The 27783-nt window shown below is 44.8% G+C and overlaps 1 protein-coding gene across 2 annotated transcripts in view; it reads left to right on the forward strand.

The window, feature by feature from the left end:
* Positions 1-27783, forward strand: part of LOC119443076 (mediator of RNA polymerase II transcription subunit 14) — a 97265-nt gene that overhangs the window by 27901 nt on the left and 41581 nt on the right. For both annotated transcript variants that reach the window (XM_037708223.2, XM_049662568.1), the window contains exons 10-21: positions 2921-2964; positions 3390-3478; positions 4463-4601; positions 4944-5058; positions 5753-5878; positions 8638-8716; positions 11217-11376; positions 15644-16016; positions 18399-18430; positions 21977-22102; positions 25074-25150; positions 27631-27742. In XM_037708223.2, coding sequence (XP_037564151.1) covers positions 2921-2964; positions 3390-3478; positions 4463-4601; positions 4944-5058; positions 5753-5878; positions 8638-8716; positions 11217-11376; positions 15644-16016; positions 18399-18430; positions 21977-22102; positions 25074-25150; positions 27631-27742 — 1472 coding nt within the window. The remainder of the gene's footprint in view (positions 1-2920; positions 2965-3389; positions 3479-4462; positions 4602-4943; positions 5059-5752; positions 5879-8637; positions 8717-11216; positions 11377-15643; positions 16017-18398; positions 18431-21976; positions 22103-25073; positions 25151-27630; positions 27743-27783) is intronic.

The raw sequence follows: 27783 nt of genomic DNA on the forward strand, positions 1-27783 counted from the left end.
GGGGACCTTGTGGGAAAAAGTGCACTGGAATTTGGTTGGCTTAAGGTTCAATTCATCCAAAACTTAATGTCTATTGCTTTTTCTTGGCCACCACTCAATAAGACAAGTCGCATTCACAAATGTGGACACAGCCCGTGAAGGGGTGATTCTTCTGCTTTAAGTTGTTAGCATGTGAAATGCAGTCCTCGAGAAAAGGATAAATAAGTACACGTGTCAATAGCAATGATTATACTGTATTCTAAATGCTGGCGCTGACACTGGCGCAAACTTTGTCTAGCCAGAAGCACAGAAAAGCAAAAATTCTGTAGTTGAATGCTGAGGCATCCTGAAAAGGCTAATTTGGTGTAGCTCGTGCATTCACCTACCCTGTATTAAGGAGAAGGAAAACTCCAACCAAAATTTATTTTAAAACCCGACGTTTCGGAGACCGACGGGCTCCTCCTTCACAGGTTCCCGATGGCATGAGGTGAGGTTTTTGGCGCTTTGACAGGCATGTATACTTTTTTTGTAGACGTTCACTATGATGCTACAGTTGACGAACATAAGTTAGAACTCCTGGAGACTGCAGATTTTTGTTTGAATTATCCAGTATTTGAATTAACCTATGCGACTAAAATATGTTCTGAAACAGAATTATCAGTTATGATATAGAGATAATGCCCAAAAATGTGCAAGAATGGATAACTGGTTGCTGCAGGGTCTCATTCCAGAAAGGAGAAAGTAACTACAGACGCATATTCAAGGTATCGGAGCCATGAACACATGACCAAGGTGTTGGCAGCTACTTGTAGTGGCAACTACCAACACAGCAGAGCAACGCTAATATCGAATGTGGGCACTCGTTGACTGTTCATGCCTTACGGATGCACCTTAATCAGCCGTTTCTGGTAATACAAAAGGTTGTAATACAAAAGGCTTGAAATAATTGAAAGCCTTGTTTGAATTAAGGAGTTTCAAAATGAATTTAAGACTAAACTGGTCGACCAAACTTGATGTCTGTTTGAATTCCAATTTTTATAGTTTTAGTTATCATGAGTCAGCCGTAGTCCCAAGTGCTCTGGCAGTGCTATCTGGGTGCAAATTGATTGCAGCTGGGCTGCACATTCGGCGCCTCTCCAATTGACCTTTTTCAAAATAGTGCGCGCCCTCTACCGAGCAGCGGCCGAAACATATTTGGATGGAAAACAGTGCCTGAGCTGCCATGCTGCCTAGCGGGAGCCATTGTTCGCTGGCGCCTTTTTTTTTTTTTTCTGATCGATTTGAAGTGGTGCTTCTTGTTGCACGCCTTTGCCGATGATCGAGGAAGATACAAACCCGTTCTCCTTTTCGGAGATTGTATGGACAGGCGATTTTTCGCAGTGCAAAGTGACAATCGACGACGTTTGGCGATACCTGCATTCCAGCACGCACAACGTTCGCCAGGCGCATCGGGGCTGGGCCTTGAAGGAAGAAGGCTAAATTCGCAATGGCGATGATGAACTTGAAAACAGGTTCGAGCGGCATGCTCACCATCTATGAAGAGCGGCGTTTACGTCAAAGCTTCACACGACGCGAATGAGTTCCAAGATAACTAAAAAAAAAAAAATGCTTGTGTCATACCGGTGTCACACGGGCACTTTTAATCGCGATCAACACCGATCCGGATTAGGTTTGATCAGTATTAGCTGCTGCTACACGGTCAGATTTAATCGCGGTCAGGCTTTAATCGGGATCAAGACGAACGTGATCTGCGTGCACATTATGATCTGTCTGAGATCGCGATTTGGCAGACGTTAGCGTCAAACTCAATCCGTATTAGTTTCAACCGCGTAACGGCGACCACTTTTGATCGTAATCAAAAAGTCCGATACGGATCGGCGTTGATCGCCATTAAAAGAGCCCGTGTGATATCGGTATTACTGGCCGTGTCACTCAGTTTGAGTAAGCGTCGTGCCTCGCGCACAAATCATCTGCTGTTGCTGTGCGCACCCATGAAAAGCATCACGGAAAACTGCGCGCGAACACGCGAGCTCTGTGTACATGTGCAACAACAACAAACTAGGTGTACAGCGCACTTAAACTCGATATGCTGCCGTTTCAACCAGCGGCCGTGTCGTCACACAACAGCGTCGCCAGGAGTACGCATGTACGTAGTACGTGAAGACCGTCGGAACGTAATCAGGGTGCTTCACGAAGTTAGACGGCCGGCCTGGGATGGAAGAAGGACGTTGTCATCTATGACAAATGGTGTTAACAAGAATAAAATGAAAAAAAAAGAAAGAAACTTGCGATGAAAATGCGCGCTGCAAATGCGCGAGTGTTCTTTCGGTTCCCATGCCGAACTGTCGGGATTCAGGCGTCTGATAGCCGCAATCTATGCTGCTCTCCTGGTCACCTTATTCTTGCTCGGAAATCTAAAAAAACTAACCTTATTTTTGCCATAAAAGTAATTCGTGCAGCCGTAAGCAACACAATGAGTTGGCATTGCTGAAAACGCAGCCACATCAGTCGCCTCTTAGTATTCAAGCCTGCCCGGCCGGCGGGAAGCGGTTTATTTTCCATCCAAGTAGAGGGCGCGCCTAGCGAGCTGCTTTTTCGCGCATGCGCACATCTATTTTGCAAAAGGTCAATTGTATTTAGTTTACGTTGCTTCCGTGCGACTCTTGAAACAGGAGTTTATGCATATCACGTTAAAACAAAGGTATTTATCACTATGTGTAATCAGGTCATTGTAGCTAATGCAGTCACTAATGATGAGTTACATACTCATCACACCTTTCCTGCTGCTTTGTTCTTTATCTAGTGTTCACTCTCTATGTGGGCTGTTTTTGTTTTAACCACAATGTGAATATTTCGTTGCTCTTGGGGTTGCCACACTAGTATTTGTAAGAAATGCTTGAAGAAAGCTTGTCACACGTAGACCTTGACACAGCTTCACCAGACTCCTTTTGCCTTAGTTTACAGTTGGAGGTAATTCATTCTCAGGTGAGACTTTGCCCGTTTTTTCCCCTTTTATTTATTAGCACAGCTCATTAGAGTGGTCCGTTTAATTTATTAGCACAGCTCACTGGAGTGGAAAAGATGCATGCTCTCTGTAGCTGTAAAACTCGGGTTTGCAAATGATTTCTGTTGTCAGACTATGTTTGAATGAAGCAAGCATAGATCTAAAAAAGTGCATTTAGATTTATCAGTGAAGTGTAATGCCATTTTTTAATTATGCACTTTGTAGCCGCACACCAGCACAGGTGTGTGCTATATTGCCATTATTCGTGCATGATGTGCTATTGGACAAGAGATTATGCATGCAAGTTTAATTGAAACTTAACAATTGTGTTTGTAACAATGATTTTGTGATTGTTTTCATGCACATGTCGCATTGCATTGCCACCCTACCGAACCTGCTACGTCAGTTGATACGGTTGTGTCGGGAGCGACTGGGTGATTTTGTACGTGTTGAGGAGTACAAGGCAGGACAGAATCTGGTGGTGCAATACTGGAGGTGAGTGAATTATTGTAACTTAGAATAACACTTGCTCTGCTGCTTGTAATAGTAGTTACCAGTAAAGTTAAGCAACTTTTTCTTGTTCTGAAAAATGAAATGAAGCCAATGCTTGTAGCTAAGTTGAAAAACCCCTCGTGCTCTTATTTATTTAGTGCAGTGAAATCTCAATAATTCGAAATCCCTTAATTTGAATTAATGGACAACTTGAACTGCCCTATTTTTCCCGGCAAAGTCCTATGTATTTGAACAGAGAAAAACTGTCATGAATTCGAACTCAAAGAATGGTGCAATGGTTATTTCGAACAGAATTTCTCGCTCCCATGGTCTGCTTTTCGGACAAACCTGAGCCTAAGATGAAGGTTTGATGCGTTGTTAGCTATCATAATGTCTCATGCTGTAAAAATGACGAGAAATGACTCATGGAGAGCCAAGACTGAATCGGAGCAAGCACAGTGGCACGTGCCTTCCTTTCCCATCTATCTTAATCGAAAGGTGCAGGAAAGAAGCCCCCTAGCGCCCGATTGATCACGTTTGCTTATGTTCACTGTATTTATTTATTTATGATACCTTCAATCACTCTAAGATGAGAATGGGGTTACAATCAGATCAGTCGCAGAAAAGCACTCAAAAAGAAAAGAAAAATGCAGAATGATTATACAACGCTTACGGAAACTCTAAGAAACACTCTAACAAATGGTGCAGATTGCATCTCAGTAAACATAAATTGTGAATAATAATAATAATAATAATAATAATAATAATGAGAGAACAACAAGAAGTGACTTTGGTATTGACGATGCATAGATATATCGAAAGCCGCATGTGACACGCACCATCAATGCAGATATACAGGATACATAAAAAAGAGAAAAAGCTTAAGAATCATTATTACCCAAAAGAGAAGTGAATAAACATTTGTGGAAGATAACGCTGGTGGTGATAGACGCAATAATTTGCCTGTACCTGTGTCCTCCTTCCCAGGGACCAGATGGCGAAGGAGCGGCACGCGTACCAGCTGAACATCCACGTGGATCCAGTAGATCCTGGGAAGCCTCTTCGGGTGGCACATAACCCGATGCTTCCGCACAAAGATGCTGTGTGGGCTGACCAGGCCATCAAGGTAATACTAGTATGTGTTGTGTGTTCTCCAGTCATGGTCCCTGATATTTTGTTGGAATAAACTGGAGAGTGTTTTCGTAATGAAGAGTGCAGGCTAGTTGGAAGAGCTGTGAAAAGTATTTCTACTATCCTAGGGAAATTACCAGGACACCAGTTCAATTTCAGTTAACTCGGTAAACAAAAGAAGTGGATACCACTAATGTGATTGGACGTGACTGTTCAGAAATGCTTTTATTTTAAAATTTTTTTTATACTGTTATGTCCAATTTACAATTTGCGAAAAATTTCAATTTTTGAAAGCTGGCATTACTTTGCTATATTTTTGTCTTGTCTTTCCTTTCAGTCGGAGTTCTTGTCAGTGGAGAAGCTTCTCATTCAGACGATCCACATTCGAACAAAACAGCGTCTGTCTGATCTCCGAGACCGGCTCAAAAGTTTTCTTGGGTCCTCCGTAGAATGTGAGTGCCGCTACGCATGAGCACAAACTGTGATTTCTGTTGACTGAGACAAGCAATGACAAAAAAGGATCAAAATATACCGAGTGTAATCATCAAAGAGTCACGGCTGTGCAACTGCTGCCTCAGAATTCATGAACTCCATGCCATTGCTATGGAGACCGCATGGTGCAAGCTGAACATGGTTATCTGTACTCTGCAAAATGAGAGAGGTGCCACGTGTTTATGTATAGAGCATTTACTGAATCATTATTATTGCTGTAACCTGCATCAAAAAGCATAGTGTGAATTGAAGTTACAGATGAATTCTGAATTCGGGTGTGACTTCGCAGCAGTGCAGAGCATATTACAATGCAGACACATCTGAAGGAAAAACTGGCTGGCGTGATAGTGTTAACAGCGGCAAGAAAAAAAGCGGTTATGATTGAGCACACACCACAAGGGTGTTTCTGGAACAGCTGAGATGGCCACTCGAGACACATTCAAAGCTGAGGGCCACACTGCCAGGGGCATGGAGAGGAGTGGTATTGACAAACATTGTGCTTGTACCTTGTTTTCATGTGAATTGGGACATTCACTACCTTGGCTGGGTTGAATGACATCCGTAATGAAATCTGAAACCGACTTGCAGAACTAAAGTGTCAACCGCACTCTGAATGCATTTGACTACAGCTCTGTAATGCAATCCTTTCGGCAGGTCCAATCCAGGGCTCGCCAGCTGTGCTGCAGGTTCCCCTTCTGCAGCCCTGCATGCAGTCTGAGAACCTGCTCGTCACAGTGGACACCCATACAGGATACTTCCTGGCATTTGTACCTCAGTACAGTATGTTCTTTCCTCTTATTTCTTGGTCTTCCTAATTCATAACAGAAACTCTGACATACCATATTACCTTTACACAGGACGTAATTACTGTAGTTATTCAATTATAAGGCAGTCATGATTATAAGGTCAGGGTGCGGCTGGGGGATGCAACAAAAAGAGAATAAGTGTGCACACTAATATTATGCAATATACAGTAGCTGACAGTGTTCAAACTCTCCGGAAATGGCTCGAAATACCGATTATATACTATAATCAAAACTCAAAAAGAATTTAATGTACCAGAACAAGAAAAGGTGTCTTCATTTCACAAGTGGCCAGGAAAGCTTCTGAATGTGATGCTGTATGCACATGTTTACGTGCGACCAGGTCAGTCTGTATTTCAATCATTGTCTTGCCATCAAGGGTAAGTATGGTCAGAGCTTACACCAAATTTTCATCTCCTGACAACTTGGAGTAGATTACTGCTAAAACTTGCAGGCATGCGACTGTCATTGTGTGTTACTTCGCTTAATTCATCGTAGCCCACGTCGGGACAGACAGCAAGGGCTAATGACGTTGAGTGACAAAAACTCGTAAAAGAAGACGTTCAAGACACTATAGTTATTTATTATGTTAAACAAAAAATGTTAGATGCATGAGACTTGCATGGCGTGCACGCCAATTTGCAGCTTGCCAGCCATAGCTTGTCTTGGCTTGTCCTGTTTAGCTTGGTCGCTGACTGCTGGATTGACTAGGCTATGGACTAGGCCAGAAGTGTCATTTTGATACTTTTGGTTTCAGGGAGCCGCTGGCAATGTAGCAAAACAACTTCTCTCACTCTGCTTGTAGCGACACCCGGGTTTTCATGTCATCATAAGGCATACCATATTTACTTTATTTTAACGCGCCCCCGAATCTAGCACGTACCCAATTTTTTTTAGTTTTAAGTAAGAAAATAAAAGTGTACTTGAGTGTAACGTCCCCCCTGATTTATAAAAGAAAAATAAAGCTTGCCTCCCATGTTCGCAATCAGAAAAAATTAGACGTGCTGAGTTTACCTTCACTGAAGAGAAACTTTTTTTCTTTAATAAGCTTTCGTAATGAAAGTTGTGCGTCGTTGTCGCCATTTGCGCTTTATTAGCCACAGACACCAAGCACACAGGCGTGATATTCTTGAGCGATCACTTTTAGAGATATTACTTATACTATCACTTTTATGAGATTTTACTTGACGCGGACTTGTCAATGTATGCGGCCGACAGCGTTCCTGGTAATGTGGGCAGATAGCGAGCTTTGCACATCGCGAGAAACACTGGTGGCCGTATATGCTGACGCATCCAGTGCCAAGTCGTGTGAAAAGGGAGTAGGGTATTTACGCCGCCTACTGCCTTCTCCTCCTAGTGTGCGCGTCCGTGCGCGGGCCACATGCCATATCTTGGAGGTAATTTCTCCATGGTAAATGCAAAGACCGGTGCCGAAATGGTTGGCACCTTCACGCGCGTCTAGGGCTGGCGGTCAGCTATGGCGTCCAAGATATACTGCACTGTGCGACGCAGCATATGCAAATCTCGGACGCTGTGAGCCACGTCAATGCATTGCTCTTGGCGTGATCTATAACGTACGCACTGGAGCTCATAACCGGGCTATTATGACCCGACATTCTTGCGATTTGTTTATAAGTGCTTACTAACAAGATACTATCCACCAGGAATACTCTGGGAATTTGTGAAGTTCTTTAAATGCTGAAACTTTAAAGCCTCGAATTAACGAAATTCGCGATGTAACAAAGTTTTTTGCTGCACAACATTATTATATCGAGGTTCGACCGTATTTACTACAAGAGGAAGATTTGAATTTCAGACATGCAGTCTTGTAAAATAAAAGTTATCTTTTAAAAATGTTTTTGGTTGTTCCTTTTTTGTACTGTATATGAAAAGGTATTTCTTATTTGCAATTGACATCACACTGTCTGCACTTCTGAAATTACGTGCCTAAAAACTTACATCCCTTTGAGGTTGTCAGCGTGTATGCAACTGACACAATTTTTTTTGGCACTTTATGTAGTGGTAATCTATTTGTAACAGTTAAGTTAGTACATAAGAGGAACAAAAATCAGCTTGTAAAATTTATTTTAAAAAGTTAGTGCTGTTGGCATTTACAAGAAACTTATCAAGACTGTGCATCAACGACATTTTCTGTTAGCTGCTGTTAAGTGCTTCTGAGTAGATATTGCCACGTAGTAGCGATGATGACGAAAACAGCAGCAATACTGGCAATGATGAAACTAGCTTTTTATTGGGCGAACTTGTGCCCACAAAAATAGCTTCACTCGAAGAACAACGATAACGGCGAACACAGTCGGCGGTCGGCGAAATTTGATCAGCGAGTCTAGCGCTTCGGCTTTTATACATGAGTCATGTATATGAGTCGAAGGTTCCAGAGTAATCGCTGGTGCTGGCGTGTTTTCCAGAAAGTACTACACAATTTGCGTCGCGCATGCATGCAATCAAATTACACAAGGTTCGGTGACAACAGAGAGCGGATAGAACCATCGATAACATTCGAGAGACTTCCAATACATGCAGGCCCGTCCTGCACTGAGTGATGTGTACTTGCAATATACTAGTCGTTGCCTCTGCAGTCAGGCGCGTATGTCAATGTTATCTGTATAGGGGCACCATTCAAGGTGTGCTTTCATAATATTCTAGCTGTGTTCTTGTATGTGTGGTTTCCTGCATACCATTTCCATACATTTAATTTTTTTTTTTTTGTGTAACCAGATCCGCCCATGATTGGTGACATCCAAGAGGCACTCAACAAAGATACCAGCAAGCTTGACAGCCTCCTGATCGATCTCAAGTGAGAATCATACGTGTTATTGACAAAGCTGTGTTACGACAGAGGAGCCAACAGGGCCAGATTAAGGTGGTAATTGTTTGTGATAAGGAGGGGAAATTGCAGATAGAGGTAAGGAAGCTAATGGCCAATTTGCAAACATTTATTGCGTGCTCATTTTCTGCACCTAATATAGAATCGGCCAGGACGTGCCTGTGATGAAGGAGTGGACATTGATTTGAATTTTTCGACTATACAAGCATTTATCATCAGAAAAGGCTCGATCAGGGCTCTCTGTGACATGGTAATCATGTCACAGAGAGCCCTGATCTGAAGAGAAATGCTTATATAGTTGGGAAATTGAAATCATTGTCCACTCCTTCACCTCACAGGCACGTCCTGGCCGATTCTTTATTTAATCTGTGTCACGTTATCAAAGGTAGGTTACCCATAGTTGATAAGAAGAGTTCTTGCAAGTTTTTGTAATGTAAATCTCCACAAGAAAGCTTGTTAATAATTAGGCCGCTCGGTTTTTGTCTTTTAAAAGGGACAGGAATGGGACACGAAAGGTAAAATTGAACAACATGGATAGAAGACAACTGTAATATACAGCATAGACCACTTATAATGTAACCGCTTATAGTGCAGGACCGGATATAGTGTGGTCTTTTCAGACGCCTGTTAATTTTCCCATAGCACTCCATGTATACACGTATCGCTTATAGTGCAGTTGCGGGAAACGAAATACTGGTTACAGTGCGGCTGCCTGGGAGTACGGAAGTCAGCGGAGACGGCGAACGCTCCCCTCAAATGGGCGGCCGAAGGAGTGCTAGAGGAAGAAAGAGAGACGAAGTGGAGTAGAAGGGCACGTGGTGCGAACGAACAGCCAGTGAGGCTGAAACCAGAAGCTTGAGTGCGAGTCCTGAAATATCACGGCGCGCATAGCGAGCGAGGGCCACGAAACTGCCAACGCCGGCCAACGCTCGCTTCATGATAACGGTAGTAAACGAAACTTCAGGGAGCGGGCGGCGCCGGCACAGCACGGTGAAGGGCGCACGCGGAGACCGTGGAATGTGAGGGAGGAGGGCAGAAAGGAAGCGGATTTCGCCTCGGCAACTCTGCCGCTTCGGTGGCTCCCCTCGCCCTCCCTCGTAGCTCCCTCACTTTCGACTGTCACCGTGCACGCCCGCCGCCGTGCAGGCGCCGCCGCTCCAGCCGGCCCGGCGCCAGCTCCCCGAAGTTTCGTTTTCTGCCGTTATCGGGAAGCGGGCATTTGCCGGCGTGGGCAGTTTCGTTGGCCAGCCTGGGACAGCGCCGCTGCTTCCCTCTGCGCCGTAGCCGCACCGTGCAAGGTCAACACGTGACTAGAAAGTAGAGGAAGCATAAAGGAGAAAGAAGGGTTCACTGTCATTTTCTATGCGTGGCTACAGTAGCGTTGCTGAGACGGCGCGTACACGCATGTTCCGGCGCAACGCAGAATCGGCGACCTTGCCAATTGAGAGAGGGTGAAATTTCCGCCGCATTTTTTTTTCCTTTTTTTTTTTGCTTTGTTCGCGCGCGACATTGAGGGGTCTCTCCTAAGCTTTTACTCTATGGCGGTGCCGGAGCAATGCCGGTCGGAGGCGCCGCCGCGTGATTTGGTTCGAATTAATGAGATTCGACTGTAAATTGAATGCAAACGTTCTAGCCGCATTCCTTGACTGTCGCATACGCGTGGCGGCTCAGTGCACATGTTTTGCATATGTGCGGGCCTTAAAAATTGTTGCTTTGGTTATAGTGCAGTACCGCTTATAGTGCGGATATTTGCGACTCCGGCGACTTACGTTATAAGCGGTCTACACTGTATCACTTGTACTGAAAACAAAGCTTTTGTTAATGAGGAAAAGTTGCAAACATAGGTCAGGATTGGTGCCACTACTCTAAAATTATGGAACCACCAGCTCACGAAAGTGCAATTGTTTAGTAGTAGTCAACCACTGGTAATAAAAAAAAAAGGTAATCACATTGTGTTTGAACATAAAATTAAGTGCAGTTTCCAATACTGCAGCTTGCCAATTAGTTTCCACATTAATATAATAAAAATGCTGTCATTTTTATCATTGTTATTCATTAGACTCTTATTTAACTTTGGTTTCTGTATAATCAATGCTTCATACATATTTTTGTTTACTCCACAAATTGAAATACTGATTTTGTGCCATAATTTGCAACAAACAACCAACCAAACAAACAAACAAACGGTGATCATACAAGAATATCTAATATTTAAATTCGATGCTCAACCTTTTATGGCACTATATTCAGCAATGCAAGAACAGGATGTAGGCAAAAAAGAAAAAGAAATGCTATCATGGTGTTGTGCAGTAACTCATAAAGCCAAAGTTACTGCATACCTGTGTGATGAAATATAATCTGTTAGTAATCATGTTTACAGTGTAACTGTCCACATAGAGTTTTGATTGCATTTTTAGCTTACTGTGCCGAACATGTTGTCGTAGCGCTTGTGTCGGTGTGCGTGGTGCAGGTTTTGGATGACAGTGAAACGTTGCGAAAAGACGCTGCAGCATCTGCCTGTTTTGACGACCACAACAATTCCCTTGGTGGTTCCGCGGGGCCACATTGCCAGCAAGCTGGGCCCGCACACCCTCTATGTCAAGCTTTGCAAGCATCAGAATTTCTATGTGGTGGGTGCCAAAGTATCAACTGTGCAAGGTTGTCGTGTCTGGTTTTTGTTGACTAAGTGATCATTTTGACAGCTTTGGTACTTCCGTCAGACACCAATTGTGGAAGATAATCTTGTGCTGCACTGCCTAACAGCCTTGAGGAATCGTAGCCCACTGTGGAAGTAATGAAAATTGGGGAGTTGTTGCACTTGCGCCTTGAAAGAAATAGCGCAAAAGCAATGCACAGGAAGGAAAGGAAGACAGGACGTGTACCAACACTGTTCTCATTCTATTATGCTTTTCCTTTAAAAATCATAGCCCTTCAGCTGTCTAGTCTCTATTAAAGCTTAAGCCCAGACCACACCTACACTTGCAAACGCGCGCAAGCTCGCGTCCGCGCGCCCACGCATGCGCAGACGGTGTGGCACGGCTCGTACGCGTCGAAACGCGGCACGATCTCGGTGATCAGCTCCTCTCAGTTACCGCGCGCCTGGCTACGCAGCGACGGTGCGGTACATTCAACTCTCAGTTAAGCAGAATTATACCATGCAAGAAAGTGCTCCTTCTTCACTTTTTGTGCTAATTTAACAGCTCCAAAAAGATAACAATTACGTTTATAGATATCGAAGCATTTTGAAGCACTGCCAACAACGAAATACGAAGTGGCGTCTGCCAAGGTGTAAACAAGTGAGGCCAGTGAGCGCGCGCTGTCGCGCATATTTGTGGATGCGAACCGCCATTCCTTGCTAGGCGCGGCAACTGCAAGGCGCGTAGACGCGAGCTTACGCGCGTCCGCAAGCGTACGTGTGGTCTGGGCTTTAGTGTTACTTTGACTGTGTGGATCTGCTGGACGCGACTTCTAGTAGCCTTCTCTTTTACTGTTTGCCATTAATTACGGTAGTTATTTATGGTATTGCCTGCTGACTGACACAACACGTACCCTTCAACTGGAATGTAATGTTCGCTACTTACGAACATTCCTGAGACAACTTAAATAAAGGTCTCTACAAATAATTCAGGCAATGCTGCAGCATAATTGACAGGCTACAACTGAAATGTGGGATAATTGAGACATAACACAGTTCAGATGGCAATATACAGTGGCTGGGTTTAACTACAGTCAATCCCGTATGAATCAAACTCGGATATATTGAAATATTGTCTATGTCGAACAGTTGTAAAATCCCCTTGAAAATCCTATGCAAAAGTATAGCGATGTACTACGCGTACATCGAACTCCTGTTCATTGTCACGTTCGATATATCGAACGCTGTGCTGAGCCGCACGCCTGCAAGTGCACTTATTTTAATGGAGGCGTGATCGCTTTTCGTGTCGTCAGAAATATTTAATGCCGACAAATTTGAAACAGCACTGTTTTGGCAGATGCTGTTGAACAAGAGATTTCATCTGAAACGCAGTGCATGCCATGGAGGAAAGATGAGCAGGGTGCTCTCAGTTTTGCTCGTGTAAACTGCGGCTGTTCGTTATTGCGAGTGGAATTTTAGAATTTTGCAACTGGCCAAAATGAATCTGACTCCAACCTTCACTTGGGTGGATCTTTACATTGCAGTTTGAAGTGAAGAAAACCACTGCACGCCACATTCGCACTTCGTGGACAGAGCCCCCATTGCGGCAGCAGTGTGCAAAACTCATAGTATGTGCTATATGCGGGCCCTGTGCTAAAGGCGTTTCATTTGTGCTTGCACGTTTACACATGGGTTGTAATGTAGTCAGACGTTCTGCAAGCCGAAAGCCGCTTTCGAAACTAACAGCGTGTATGTAGTGTTGGCAGTCACCGATGCAGGGGCTCAGAGGGGAAGGGTCAAGAACGAAAGGACATAGCGGCTGCGAGGTATCGGAGGGCTGAGCAGCATGCAAAAAGGTGCATGGACTTTTTAGGACAGTCGAGAAGTACCGTAGCGTGGCCTAGCGGTAGAGCATCTGCCTCTTATGCAGGAGGTACCAAGTTCAAATCCCGGTGCCGCCGAAACCCACGGGCTTTTTGCAATGGGTAGAGATGTTCCCTGGCCTGGTTCTCGGCTTTCGTGGGGGTCACATCTCGAAAAGGTGGCCCAATTGAGATTTACGAGTTATCTCTTCGCACCTGTTTGTTCAACCACAGACGGCCTTGTCGAAGAGCATCCGCTGTGGCTGTGGGAGGCAAGTGCTGCCACCGGGTACCTACCGGTAACATAGGCACAAGTGCGCGCCTGGTCTGGTGCTCGGCCATTATGGGACCTCAACGCTTGGAAAGGGGTGTTTGTCTCCAACCCGAAGGCGTCCCACCTCAATAGGTGCATTTGAGGCACCACATGGGAAATGGCCGCCATAGGAGCAGCCCAAACATAACTTTTTTTTTGTGCTCACGAGGGTTCCGATGGGAATTTAGGGCGCGGTCCTTTTCCAAGCGTATCACCCCTTAAGGAAGCAGAACGCCAGGCCGTGGTACGCTTGTGCCCATCTGAACCAGTGGGTGCCCGGCAGCGGTGGGAATCGAACCCACAACTTCCCGCAGCTGAGGCGGGTGCTCTACCACTAGGCCATAGCTGCGGACGACTGGTGTCAACAGGAAGTCAGTTCCGAATCCCGGCTCATTGACCACGTATAATGATCGGCCATTCAAATGACGTGTTGTTGGTGTTGTGACGGACATGCAGCCGTGCGCATTCGTATGCGATTCACAGTACACGTGTTAATGGTAGCACTGGGCGTATCCATACAGGCTAGTTTGCTTCCGCGGTGTGTCCATTTCTGCCTTATCTTGAATAAAATGCGCAACAAGGCGCGCGTGCAACGCGCCCTTTGGTCTCATGTTCAGGTGACGCGGGCTTTTAGGGTTAGTGTTGTGATGAGCATATCAACGACAACGCTGCAACACAAGTGACTTGCAACGTTCATGAACAAAACGGCCTTGGAGAGGCAAATCGTTAAGCTCCCATTTTCCACAATCTCGGGAAACTGCCCAAGGCATGTGGAGGTCTCATGCCGTAGTCACATGGCCACCTTCAATTGCTATTGAGCCCAATTCAGATTGAAATTCTCGACTGCCATTGGCTCTCTCCCATAGCTTGCGCCAAGGAGCCAATCGTGGTTGAGAAATTCGATCCCAGTTGGGCTCAATCGGGATCGAAAGTGCGCGGTATGAGAGCAGTATCAGATGAGGTTCACATAGGCATATTTTATATTTTGAATTATCGATAAATCAAACTGTTTCGCGATCCCCTTCGAGCTCGATATGTCCAGGATCGGCTGTACAAAAAAATTCTATGTTTTCCTTTTTTTTGATCAGCTGCACAATCAGAATTTGCTTATGATGGCTGCATTCAATTGCAGCTCCTTATAGTATCATTGTGCACCTAGCTCAGGTAGGAAAGTTGCGGTTGGATTTATTTTAGTGACTCTTGATTGTCCTAATCTACAGTGCCATCTGAGCAAACAAGCCAGTTATTAAGGTATTCAGTGAGGGCTATACTATGTTCATTGTAATCTCAGAGGCTCCCAAAAGCTTACCATCAGAAAGTGCCAAAGAATTCCTCTGTGCTCTATCCCAGGTGAGCATCAAGAAACAGTAAGGGTATAAATGAACAGCACTGTGTAAGATTTCTATTTTTGTACTCAGTAAACGGGAGTGCTAGGCTAATTTCATTACATATATAATAATTAGAATAGCACAAGTGTTATTGCAAAGGGCGGGGCGAGAAAATGATGTTTTAAGCTACAGTACTGAAGAAGAGGCCAGAGGCATAGAGGGATGTGCATTGGATTTTGGTATAAATGGAACCAAAAGAAAAAGTAGGTGAATGCAAAGGTTCCATAGAATCCAGTTTGGCAACTCCTGTTGTAAATTATGGCTGTTTGTATATTTGGTTGCTGAGGGACCTTTTCTGTTGCTGTAATAAACTTGCCTGCCTTGACTTCTTCCTTATAATCTCAATCACAGTATACTACCATCTATCCTCATTTGCTCCATAACCCATGTCTTTCTGTCTCGTATGTTACATCCCTGTAACCTCTTATGTTGCATCCTTTGAGATAACATCACCAAGGGAAGGCAAATGCAATCAAAGGAAGTAGAGGATGAGGTAGTGTGACAAGAATAGGAAATTTGCTGATACGGGTGAATTTCTACCCATATAAGACAGGGGTAATTGGAGATCGCTGGGAGAAATCTTTGTCCTACGGTTGGCATGCACAGGCAGGGGATGATATGTTTGCTGCAGGGCGAGCTTACAAATATGCTCCGTCACGCTCTTCTTTTTTTGGGGGGGGGATTCCATCTGGCACACAGGTGGTGGACTTGAAGGAGAGCCCAGGCAACCCACTGGACATTGTACAGACCTACTACCTGATGACAGTGAAGCCACAGGCTTTGCCAGACGAAGACGTGACCGCACTTGGCGGGGGAGTTTCTGCTCCCACCAGTGGTATGACTGGTGGTGCTGCCACCCCTTCGGGAGCTTCTACACCATTGAGCCAGTCAGGGAGTGGGGCAGCATCTTCCGTTCCATCCAGTACGGTGCCAACTACTGTCACTGTGGGCCGGAGTTCTGAGGAAGGCACAGCTATGGAAACGGAACTGCCCAAAGCATTTCTGCGAGTGGCCAACTTCCTCCAGTTGGACACATTCGCCATTGTGCACGGGCCCTGCACTAAAATTGACAGTAAGGCACAGTTTATCTTATCTTACTTGATTTGATGACGACATTCCCAGGGGAGTTAAGTGCAAGAGTGCTTGTGTACTGAGCATTTGGTACATGTTAAAGGGCTCCTCACCAGATCACATAGAAAATTTTGGTTATACACTGGAAGTTGATATGTGCCCTCTAGGGAGCATTCTACTGCAAGAATTTTTCAAATTCGTTCATTAATAGCCGATATAAAAATATTTCAGGGCTGGCGAACCCATGATTTCAGGAGGCAAGCGCTACTGCCAAGAGAGACACTCTCTCCACTTGCTCTGTCTAGCCTCCTCAAGCAAAATTCTTCCCTGGATTCTTCCATGCCGGAAAGGGGGAATCGCGTGACGCATATGTCACGGGCCCCACCTCTCTTTCTCTCTCTCTCTCTTTTCTTTTTTCTTGCTTTTCAGATTTCAGCAGGGCTTCAGCTTGAGCAAGTGTAAGGTCAGAGGAAACCATCTCAATGTCACCACTGCCGTGGGATGACGTCGCAGTATGGGCTGAGCCATACCAATCTTCGACTGTGAATGGCTCGACCTGATTATCCTGCAGAGCGCTAGTTATAGTGAACGAGATCCCCTGAGGCAGGACTTGCGCGGTTAGCGTGAAATTTACAAGGGGAAGGCAGGTGTGGTTGCCAGTAATTGTCAGCACAGTGTGCGGCATGGTAACACCATGTGTAAGCATAACAGCCGGAATTGGTGCTACCATGTAATTGCAGTCAGGTACAGCTGGTGTGGAAAACAAGTCGACGTGTGCCACAGAATTAGGCGGTAAGCGAATGAATTCCATGCAGCTTAAATGGCTTGGAGGTGGGTCCACAGGGTCGGCAAGAAGAGGCAAGTCAAGGCGAAGTGAGCTGGCCGAATAGTAAATGAGGGCAGAATGACTAGCAAGGAAATCCAGACAGAGAATGAGTTTGTGAGGGCAATGCTCGATTATGGTTAAGAGAACAACGGTGTGTCTCTCAGTAATGGTGAGTCGGGCAGAGCACATGCCAACAATAGCGACAGTCCCTCCGTCGGCGACTCGTACAGCTCGGTTCGGGGCAGGCACTTTCCTGAGCCGACGGCGAAGAGCAGCACTCATAATGGACACATGCTCCCGGTGTCAATCAACGCACACACAGGAACATTGTCAACGAGAATGTCCAAAAGATTCTGGTTCATGGGTAAGGTCAAGCGAGGATTTCGTGCCAATGTTGTCGATGCAGCTCCATCTCCAGAAGCTGCACTGTCTAGTTTTCCGGTCGGGGGTGCTGCGAATAGGTCAGAGAAGGAGCATGGTGTGATGGGGGGAACGAGATTAACGGCAGGAGGGAGAAGGCGGGCGGGAGTAGCGAGGTCGTGTCAGAGGTGTCGCAGGGTCAGATGATGGGTCAGCCATAGAAGGAGCGAAGGAAAAGGACACGCTGGAGTGATTAGGGTGCCAATCAGAAGAATAGCGTGTCGGAGAATTCCAGCGGCTGCGGCAGGTGCGCGAGCGATATGGCCAATGCGTCGGCAGTTAAAACAGATCGGCTTGTTGTCCACGGTGCGCCATTCGGACGGGTTGCGCTGTCCATAAAAGGAATAAGAGGAGTGAGGTGGTAACATGCGTGGTGAAAGACGTTTCGAGCGCACGGGACGAACGGAGTGCAGGCCGATGTTTACTTCCGGTAATGGCCTCAAGCGCGAGCTGTTTCGTTTGTCTTGTTTCGCGCAGCGCAAGTTTTCGCGCGCTGTGCACGAGGACACCCAACTTGCGGTAGTCAGTGTTGCACGAACACTGAGGCAATTGCAAGTGGATCACAGAGTGTGATCGCGTTCGGTTTGAAACGGCGTTCGGTTTGAAATTTCAGCTCTTTCCGCGGTGCATAGTGATGTAATACTTAGCAGACACGATCGTTAGCGCGCATTGTATGCACTGCGCTTGTCAAAATTTTGACAGGTTAGGTTAGGTTAGGTTAGACTAGACTAGACCTGGTGAGGGGCCCTTTAAAGAAATCAAGGTGGTCAAAATTCAGGACGTTCCACAATGGTGTCTCATAGCTTTTGTGTTGCTTTGGGACGCTGTAATGAATGAATGAATGAATGTGAATGAATAAATAAATAAATAAATAAATAAATAAATAAATAAATAAATAAATAAATAAATAAATAAATAAGTCAGTTTTAACTACAATGTAAATATCAACAGAAATGTATCGAAAAGGTTCATTGAAAATAACAGTTAGCCATGAGGATTTGTCACAGCACATTTGACAGTTTGGCAGACCGCATGGGTCGAAATAGCTACCTGCAAAAGTACTATTCCAAGTGGTGATTATTTTGTCCAGGCATTTTGATGTGCGCGAGCTAACATGTTATTCTCGCAACATTTCAGTGTCCTTGCTTTCTGCTGGTGGGAAGAGAAAGGTGAGTTTACAAAGTTCAATTTAGAAGAAAAAATTTGTTGAAGCCTTTTGTTTTACATGATAGTTTTAAAGGTTAACATTGCTCTCTATCATAGAAGAGCTACCCAATAGAATTATCAAAAAGCAGTTGGGTTGGTTCAAGCTGCCGTAATATTTGTTTACCCTATAAAATTTTGTATACCATGTTTCCAACCCTAAATTGTTTGCCTTTATTTCCTCATTCCATTTCTGAAACTTATTTTTGTTGTGTGTCATGTCGGAGATTCGATTGTTTTGAATAATGCAGCTGTTGAAGTTGGGAAATATTGTGGAAATTAGAGTTTTACAGTTATTTCCTTGTTCATTGCAAAATATAAAAGTTCGAAATCTATAGACATAATTAAAAGCCAACTGCAATGAAATTTTCATGTGTAAAAAGCCCAGTTTATGATACTTTAGGCTTACAGTAGCCTCTGTACAAAATTTTACGATTTAAGTACGAGTGGATGCATCACAAAGCACGCAAAAATAGGTGTTTTTCATACCCAAGCTTTTTCATACCCAAGTGCATTGAGCTGACCAAGCTCAGGGACCTTAGCTACCCTAGACTGAGCTAGGGAGCCTACATGCAACGCTGTTTTAGGGTGGTGACAGCCTTTGTATGGGTACTTGCCGCCACCAGCTAAATTGGTGGGTTAAATGTGGGGCACAAAAGGGCGAAAAACCAGCTGACAGACCACGTTTCCCGCAACCCTTGGTGACGTGAAACTAGTTAACTTCTTTTAATAAACTTTGGCCGCGGCAGCCAGAGGCTTATGCGTGTCTGAGTGCAGTACACGGACACGTCTACGTTTTAGTTAAGCAAGCTAGTCAGCACAGTCTTTATACAGCACACTTCTAAAAACACCCTTTATATATTACGTGCAAGTGGAAGGCAATGACAATGCTTAATGTAGTTCACATTCTTGGCGTGAGATGATACTACCACGAGCACGCCATCATGCCTTAACTTGTTGCTTTATATGTGTTGCACGACATGCAATAGGAAAATAAGTTTGATGTGTTAAAATAAAAGGCAAAAGCAACTGGTATATTAAAGATGTATACAGGTTTCGTGTGCGCTTTGGTGCAAAACTAAAAGAAATTTAATAGATTGCCTGCTGGCATGGGTACATCAGAGCGTGACAAAAAAAAGTAGGAATGCGCCGTGACTTCTGGCGAGACTGGGGACCCAAATGGCTGTCTGCCAAATTTGGTGGTAAATAGTGGTCAAAATTTTGGTGACAGCGTTGCATGTAGGCTCCCTAGACTGAGCCGGCAATTACTGCCCTCTTTAGCAGGGAATGGGAAGTAGCTGAGACTGGGTCTAAAGTTTTGCTCTGGCGGCACCGCATTCCGGCATCGTTTGCCATTGCATCTTGTGGAGGTCTCGTATTTCCCAGGGGTACTGACCATGGCGGGTTCCAACTTAGCGAACCACAGGGCTGCGTCAGCCATCGCCTCTCGTACTCTAGTGCGCTTTTGCGCGCGCGCTCTGGCCGCAAGAGGGGGCATTGAGCACTACGCACACAAGAGAACACAGTATTGCTGCTATTTAGAAGAAACCGTTTATTGTCTCCAGTGGCAGCCAACACTTCACAAACGCCCGGTCCCAAGCTGGCGCGGGAATCAAAGGGCTTCCGCACCAAGGGCGAAAAATACAGAATGGGGCACCGCTAGCACGTCGCTGCGGGAGGATGGCTTCCCGCAACACGCTGCTAGGAAAAGTCCCTGTGGCTATGCTGCTTGCTCTTGTGATAACCAGTGGGCCCACTCGCGAGAGCTCGGACAATCTTCGTTGGCTTGAACCTCCGATAAGAGCAGCTCGGTGCAGTACGACCACGCGCGAGCACTAGGCACCTCTCTTCAGCTTATTGTCCGGAAAGGATCAGCACGAGGTACATGCTCGCCGTACGTGCAAAGGCACCGTAGGTGAACTCAAGTCCGAAGCACAAAGGCAGATGAGAGGAAAACGTGTACGTACCCAGTGCTTTCTTGGAGAGATCTCTCTCGTGCTTGCTCTGCCCATCGCTGTAGTGCTGCAGCCGCCGCGGTCAACTCTGCGAGAGCCACCCCCACAAACCACTGTGAGTGGAAAAGAAGAGGCGCAGGGACAACAGAACAGGTGAATGCTCGCACAAAGGTGCCGGGGCATACCTAAATCCCCACAATCTACACCATGGCCGCTGTATCACGTTCTCCTTTGCAACAAACACAGCATGCGGTTCCTGCTGACAGTGTTTCTGGCTCTGTGACGGAAAGACTTTCGTTCCTCTACTTCGACACGTCCGAGGTACAGACACGTGAAATGCCTCGAAGATGATGCACAACCGGAAGATGATGAAAACATTGACCCTGAATACAACTTACCTTTGCTTTTCATGCACCATTGCGGCTAATCTTAAAACACCAGGCAATAGCAGATTGAGAAAGGCAATCTCGGGCTATTCAGGCCCCACCAGCTTGGCGCGTGTCTGCATCTCGTGCTGCATTGATTATTCGTGCTGCAATGCTTTCATAACGTACATGTAAACTACAGTCGAGTCTGCCAATTTTTTTTTCATTTTGCCATTTTACTGGCGACAAGTGAAATGTAGCAGTGCAAATAGGCCCTTTAATGAGCATGTGCTATGAAGGTAGTATGACTGGATTTGTTTACATTTTTGGCGGTATGATCTGTCGAATGCGTGGTATCCCGAAGCACACATGCAGAACTGAGCATACTTATAGTCATCCTGGGAAAGCTGATGGCAAGCAGATTTTGCATTGGTAAGTGACTGTGCTTGTGAAGCCTGTGCAGCTTCGTAAAGTGCAGTTTACATGTTTTATTCGCGCTGGCTGGTCTGCATTGCACTTGCCTGCTGCAGCGTGGTGCACAATTACGCCCTGAAAGCTGAGACAGGAAAGATGTGTTCGGCTTTCCTCTACGCAGCGTTGTGTACTGCACAGCCATCGCTCGTGTTTTGTATGTGTTCGAGCAACCAATGACCATGCAATGCGTCGGCATTCTTTCAACAGCGAGAAAGCCTGCCTCACTCAACATCCTTTCAACAACGAGAAAGCATGCTGAAAGAGACACCCATCAGCCAGCAAATGCCGAGGGAGCAATTCGCCATATCTGCATCACTATACTGCTCACCGCCAGGTGCTCGTGTTGTCTGCTTAGGTGCTATTTAAAGGCTGCTAATAAAAAAGACACAATTGCCAGCACTGCGGCTTTGGCAAGATTACTTTGATAGCCAATTTAGCCCAAGTGAAATTTTGTTGCAGTTGGCCTTGAACTTGGCTGTTGAGTCATCAAGGCAAGAAATCTTCATATGCCAGCTTGACATGCAGTGCAGTTAATCCGTAGCAATACCTGATAATATACTGTGTTATTGAAAAAATAAAAATGTAAATCAAGGATTCAATTTTGATGGTTTTAAAAATGCTTTAATGCATATGAAAATCACAATTTTCCACCTGAAAAAAAATTAACATAAATCTACTTCTGAGGTACTTTGCCGCTTCCCATCTTTCTTCTGCTCAGCTCGTTTCGGCTTCCAATGAGACGCTGGCCAAGCAACCTCGTTATGCGGGCTACTTCATAAGTGAACTGGCCCATGTGGTGGCCTTCTGTGATGACCGCATTCCTTTCTGCACCCTGACTGTAGAGGTGAGTACAATAACAATTCTCTGTGGCTTTCATGGTGAATGCATGCTCGAATGGACATGCTTGGCAACAAAAATTGCAACGAAGTTCTGGAGTTTTGCTTAATTTGTTGGAGTTATTATTTTTTTTATGCTTACTGACCAAGGGTCCCTGTACAGTCCAGGACTTTGGGACCTTCCTCGGTGTATTTTTTCATGGGCCTTTTGATCTTTGAAGTAACAAGATTTGCTATAGTATAGCAGGAAAGGTGGACCACAGTGATGTTGGTGCCAGCTTTTTAAAGGGACACGAAAGGCAAATATTAAGTCAACATGGAATGTTAAAATATGATCACAGAAACCTCGAAACTGTTGTTTTGTGCCAAGAAAAGACTTATTTTATGCGAAAATTGTGTCTGAAGTGTCCGCGTACCTCTAGCGCTGTTCAAATCGCCTGCCCTCCTGAGCGAGGAGTGGTGACGTTGTGTCGCCGGTGAGTGAAACGCTGCCCGCAGATGGTGCTATGGCTTTATTGCGAAAAACGCAGACGCGGCCAGAAACAGAGCCAAAACAGAGCCGACAGTAGTGCGAAAGTGGAAGGAAAAGGGTGCGCCGAACTGTAAACATGATCTTCGATGCTTGTCGCAATTGACCTTGTTGACAACACTGACAACAGCACATTGGCTTGCGATGCTGGGCTCGATTTCAGTGATTTAAGCTCTGATGAGCAAGACATGCTGCTGAGGGCTCGCGCTGCCGGCGTCGTTGCGTACTATGACGGCGGCCTCGACACTGGCTTTTCCGAGCGCGAAAGCAGCAAGGACTCCAGCAGTGCATGCGACGTCGGGCAACGAATCTGGTCACCGTCTGGACGTGCCGTCGCGCAGACCGTTCGGGCATCTGGCGACATCACATGGATGTGGAATTCTGTGCTGCTTGGAATTTCAAGTGCGAGTTTAGCGAGCCAGTAACACCTGCGCAGAACTATGCGATAATGGAACTACTGAAACTCGAAAGCGTACGGCGGAGAGTCGAGCAAAAACGAAACCTTTACACCACCCATGTCGTAATCAAGGGTAACACGAAAAAGTTATTTTTTCTAAGAATCTAATAGAAGTAGGCAAGTAGCATTTTCTTCCGTTTTATAATCCAACGAAATGATCTTTTTAATCCGAGTGGTTGAGTACTAGTGACATAATTTTTTTGAGGAGTGCCTTCGTCATCGGGTAAGTACCTGAATGTCCCTGGGGAGTCTTATTGTGTCCTGCTTTTACCTCAATTTCTCGATTACTAAAGCTCTGTTTGCGATTATATTGACGCCTTAGATGTTCTAGAGCATTACTCTATCACTTTAGCCTGACTTTTTATTTGCCTTTAGTGTCCCTTTAAGTTCGTAGGGATTAAATTTAGTTCATTGGTCAACAATGGAGTTTTGGCAAGGGGTGCCCCAAAGTTTATTTGAATAGTTTATTAATCTAATGTACCCTCAGGTAGTACGTCACTGTATTCTTTTATTTCTTTGATTCATTTAGAGAAATCGTGCTCTCAATCAGAATGAGATGCTTTTATAACCATGTCTTGTGATGGTTTCTAATACTATTGATGGTGGTATTCATGCTATATTTTATTTACTATAGTCAACATATTTTTCGGACATGCACTATAATTCACATGTCTTCGTTACACCGCTACCTACATGTGACCGCAAGTCTGTAATGGCATTAATCAAAGTCCCCACCCCCGCCATTTTGATTCTCCCGCAGCCTCAAACCTGTGATCTTGCATGCCGGTTAGCTGACAGATGTAGCTGTTGATAGCTGTAATCATTTGTATTTAGCCACATGTTGTTTGGTGCATTTGATGTGTGGTTGTTTTGTTCTATTGTGCGCTCTGCAACATTTGACCTGGCTGCTTCGAAATTTGCTACCAAGCTTTTTGTTGTTCAGGGCTGTGGTTTTCATTGAATGAATTTGCCGTCATAAGCAATGGCATGTGCACTTGTTAGGCATATCAGTGCTTGCACTGTGACAGGAGACGGTGGGTGCACGTGTGTATAATTAAAGAATATGTACTGTGTCCCGTGACAGTGGCCCCTTTCCATATGATTCTCTGCAGTACATTATGTATGCTTCAAAGCATAACATCGCTGTATTGCAGTGTAGCTGACTTTTGGGAACTCGTAGTGCACGTTAAAGAACCTCAGGTGGTCGAAATTCATCCGGAGCCCTCCACTACGGCGTGCCTCATAATCAGGAACTGGTTTCCCAGAAAGAAGAAGGACTTTTGGGAACTGTCAATGCTTACCCCTCGCTGCACTTTCCGTGCTTTGAAGCCAACCATGAGGTTGACAAAGGCGGAGTCGGCACCATTGCTGAAAGCAGTGAATTCTTTCTATGAAAAACATGGCACCGAACAGCAGGAAGCGTGGTAGCGGACATTGAAACAGCTAGGCCTTGTGGTGCTGCGGTGGTATGGCTGCTAGTGAATTGATGAGTGAGAGCACTGGTTCGACTGCTGTAAGACAATCAAAATGGTGGCGACAGTGGATTCAATCAATGCCGTTTCAGACCTGTGGTCATTGCAACAACTCTGGAAAATCACATGGCAAAGGGTTTCAGCGTCTGAAATTTCAGATGTCCTTATTTATTGGCTCTATGGGGTATCTGGCAGTGTCGCGAAGGCGTCTGAATTTACGGGCATTTCCAAAAAATCATGCATCCCAAAAACTGGTTGTTGACTATAAATATAAGAAGCTTAATATAAATGAAGACATGCATAAACACAAGTGCATATTTTGCAGGAGTTGTGAGCCAACTACAGCATTAACGTAAAGGTTCATTTACAGAATATTGTTTTAAATATGCCATTTTGGAAATTAAAATTCAGTTCTAAGTGAAAAAAACAAAAGAATAAAATATTGGGAACTGGTATGCTGATACTGATGTACAGAGAGAAAGTGTTCACTTCTGATGCGGTGTGACTGTGTATACCCACAGCTCAACAAAAGAAACATCTGCCACCAGGGTATGCAGATTGAAGCCAATGGGACGAACTTCCTGGTCAAGATTGTACAGTGAGTGCCTAACAATTACCTGTTTCATTTTTTATCTGCTGCACAAAATTGAGTTGACAAATTGTGACTGGCTGCATTGAAATACAATATTGTACTTGTTCACATTACACTAGCCAGGGCTACTGCTGAGCTATTTCAAGTTCTGTAGGTGCACCTTATTTTTATCCTGCAGTAATTGTATGATGAACCATCACGGTGAACTGTCAAGTTCATAAATGGTCAGAATGGCTATAATGGCTTTATGCCTTTTTTACCCTGTTTGTAATAGGTGTCATGAACAAAGAAAGGTCAATATGCAGGAATGGTTTTATAGGAGGAGGTTTTGGGGTGCAAGGGGGTGTATAAGACTGAATAAGTTTGGAAGTGTGTGTAAGAAATTGTGCATGGAGCACATCGCTTATTGTCGTAATCATTCTCATCTGCTTTGTAAGCCATCCACATTAGGCTGTTTGTGCAACCAACTCGCTTTGCTTGTAACTTTGCATGATGGGAACAGCTATCTGATTGTATTTTTTTTTCATGCATAGCACAGTGATGTGTAAATAAATTGCTAGGTTTTATTTTTTAGGAATGGATAAGCGGATTTTGAACTGTTGTACTTCTGGGTTATACATTTAGACAACCAGGCAAAATAATGCAGTTCTATGGAGCTTAGCCAAATTCCTTTCACATGACAACGTTAGCCTGTTAATTTTCCTGGGAGTTTCACACTGATTCATTATTTTCTTGCTTTGTAGAAATTGACTCCTTTTTTATTGCACATGCATTCTTAGTGCATTACACGGACTTGTGTAATAGCCACACTTTTTCTGTTAAATGTCTTGTGTGCAAACGGTCAGAGTGCAAAGAAAGAAAAGAGAGAAAAAAAAAAAACAATAACATTAATTTAGGCATGGGTATCTTCATGAATATCAGCCTAATTAGACAGTTTTAGAATAGTGTTTGTCGCCTTACGTATGTTAAACGTAAGCACCTTTGCGGGACGTTATGGTGCGTGTCCTTTTAAGACATTTAGTTTAGCGTACGGGAACGCAAATGGTGAAGAAGACGTTGTAAAACAGGGTGCCGTCTGGTGCCTTGCACTAAACGTATCCAATCCAAGACAAGCCATTACCAACAATCTTGTTGTTTCTATGCGGACGTGTCTCGTTAGGCCTACGGGCGCCGGAATTGCCGAACCATTTCAGAAATGTTTAGAGAAAGCGAAAGCTTCTTTCAATAGTTACTGGCTATCAACGCGATTGAGCGAGTAGTGATAACGCGAATCCATGCTGAAGCAGCAGTCATGGGTGCCACCATGTTCGACAACGCTATTTCTTAGTGTCCGTAAACATTACAAACGTTAAACTCACCAAATAACGTACGCTATTATAGCGCACGTAAACCACAGAGGCCCAATAATGTTCAGAGCATGTGCAGTGATGACAACACTATTTCTTTATGTGCGTAGTGCGTTTATGCTTGGTTTCAAATGCTAAACTAAAACTGTCTATTGTCTTTGCCAAAGGAGAGTCAGTGCAGCAGCCACCATTAAGCTGTACACATAGTGCAGAGGAAGGCCACTTATCTCCGGCTAATCTCCAGGAGCACTGTGGAAGCTGTGAGCAGAACACCAGTAGGTCACCTGTGACATCATGTGGATATTCTGTAAACGTAGATTGATAACACTTTCAAGTGCCAAACATGCTGATGTAAGGCTGTAGATGTGGCTCAACAAGGCTAAGCTAGGTATGCTGTCTTTTTCTACCAACTATGTTGGGGGTGCAGTTTATACATAGGTATGATACTAAACTAGGTATTCATATGCTGAATCTGCTATGGAAACGATAGCAATAGCTGTGAGAACTGTAATGCAATCTGTTGGCATTGCTCGTTAGGCACTGTTGATTTCTCAGCACCTCTTGAGTACTTGGTGAATCACGAGAGGTCTCAGATATTTTGCGTCCCACTACTTGCTGGTCATTTGCAAAAACATTCCCTTATTGTCGCTGTGTTTCACATGTTATGAGCAGCATTCTTTTCACATGTTAGCTGCTTCTGGGTGTCATGGGCACTGCCACAACAAAACTCTGCATTGTATATCATCCTGTTTTATTGTACCAAGTGTGGCTACACCATAGTAAAGGTGCTGCAGCGTCATTCAATGTCATCACCTTCCCTATTCCCTGCTGCTGTGTTTCCCTCTCTACTGTAGTGCACTCCTCCTCTGTGACACCATGTTCTCTGCCACATTGAATGCCCTGTTCATTTATTGATATTGAGAAGAAATCGGCAAAACACACAACACTGTACATTAATGGTGAGACAGTGCCTTTTACAGCATCTGCTGTAAAGTATTTTTAGGAAATTTGTTGTTCCAAGTTTGTACTGTCACCATTACATATGGTGGTTTTGATAATTGTAGGCTTCAATGGAACCTGCTGTGTTTTCGGCTGAATTGCATCCAAGACGAGGTGTAAATTTGTTGGGTGGGATTGCAGGATGCCTGCAGGCGAAGACTGGGAGAAAGAGACAGCAGCAGCACTGCAGGCTGCAACACTGAGCTGCACGTTACGGCTTCAAGTCAAAGGCATCAAGGCTTGGCAAGCTGAGGTGGGCTGTGTTCTTTTCTGGTGCCACGCTTTCTGATGGCC

The sequence above is a fragment of the Dermacentor silvarum genome, chromosome 2 (assembly GCF_013339745.2).
Source record: "Dermacentor silvarum isolate Dsil-2018 chromosome 2, BIME_Dsil_1.4, whole genome shotgun sequence".
In the NCBI taxonomy this organism is placed as follows: domain Eukaryota; kingdom Metazoa; phylum Arthropoda; class Arachnida; order Ixodida; family Ixodidae; genus Dermacentor; species Dermacentor silvarum.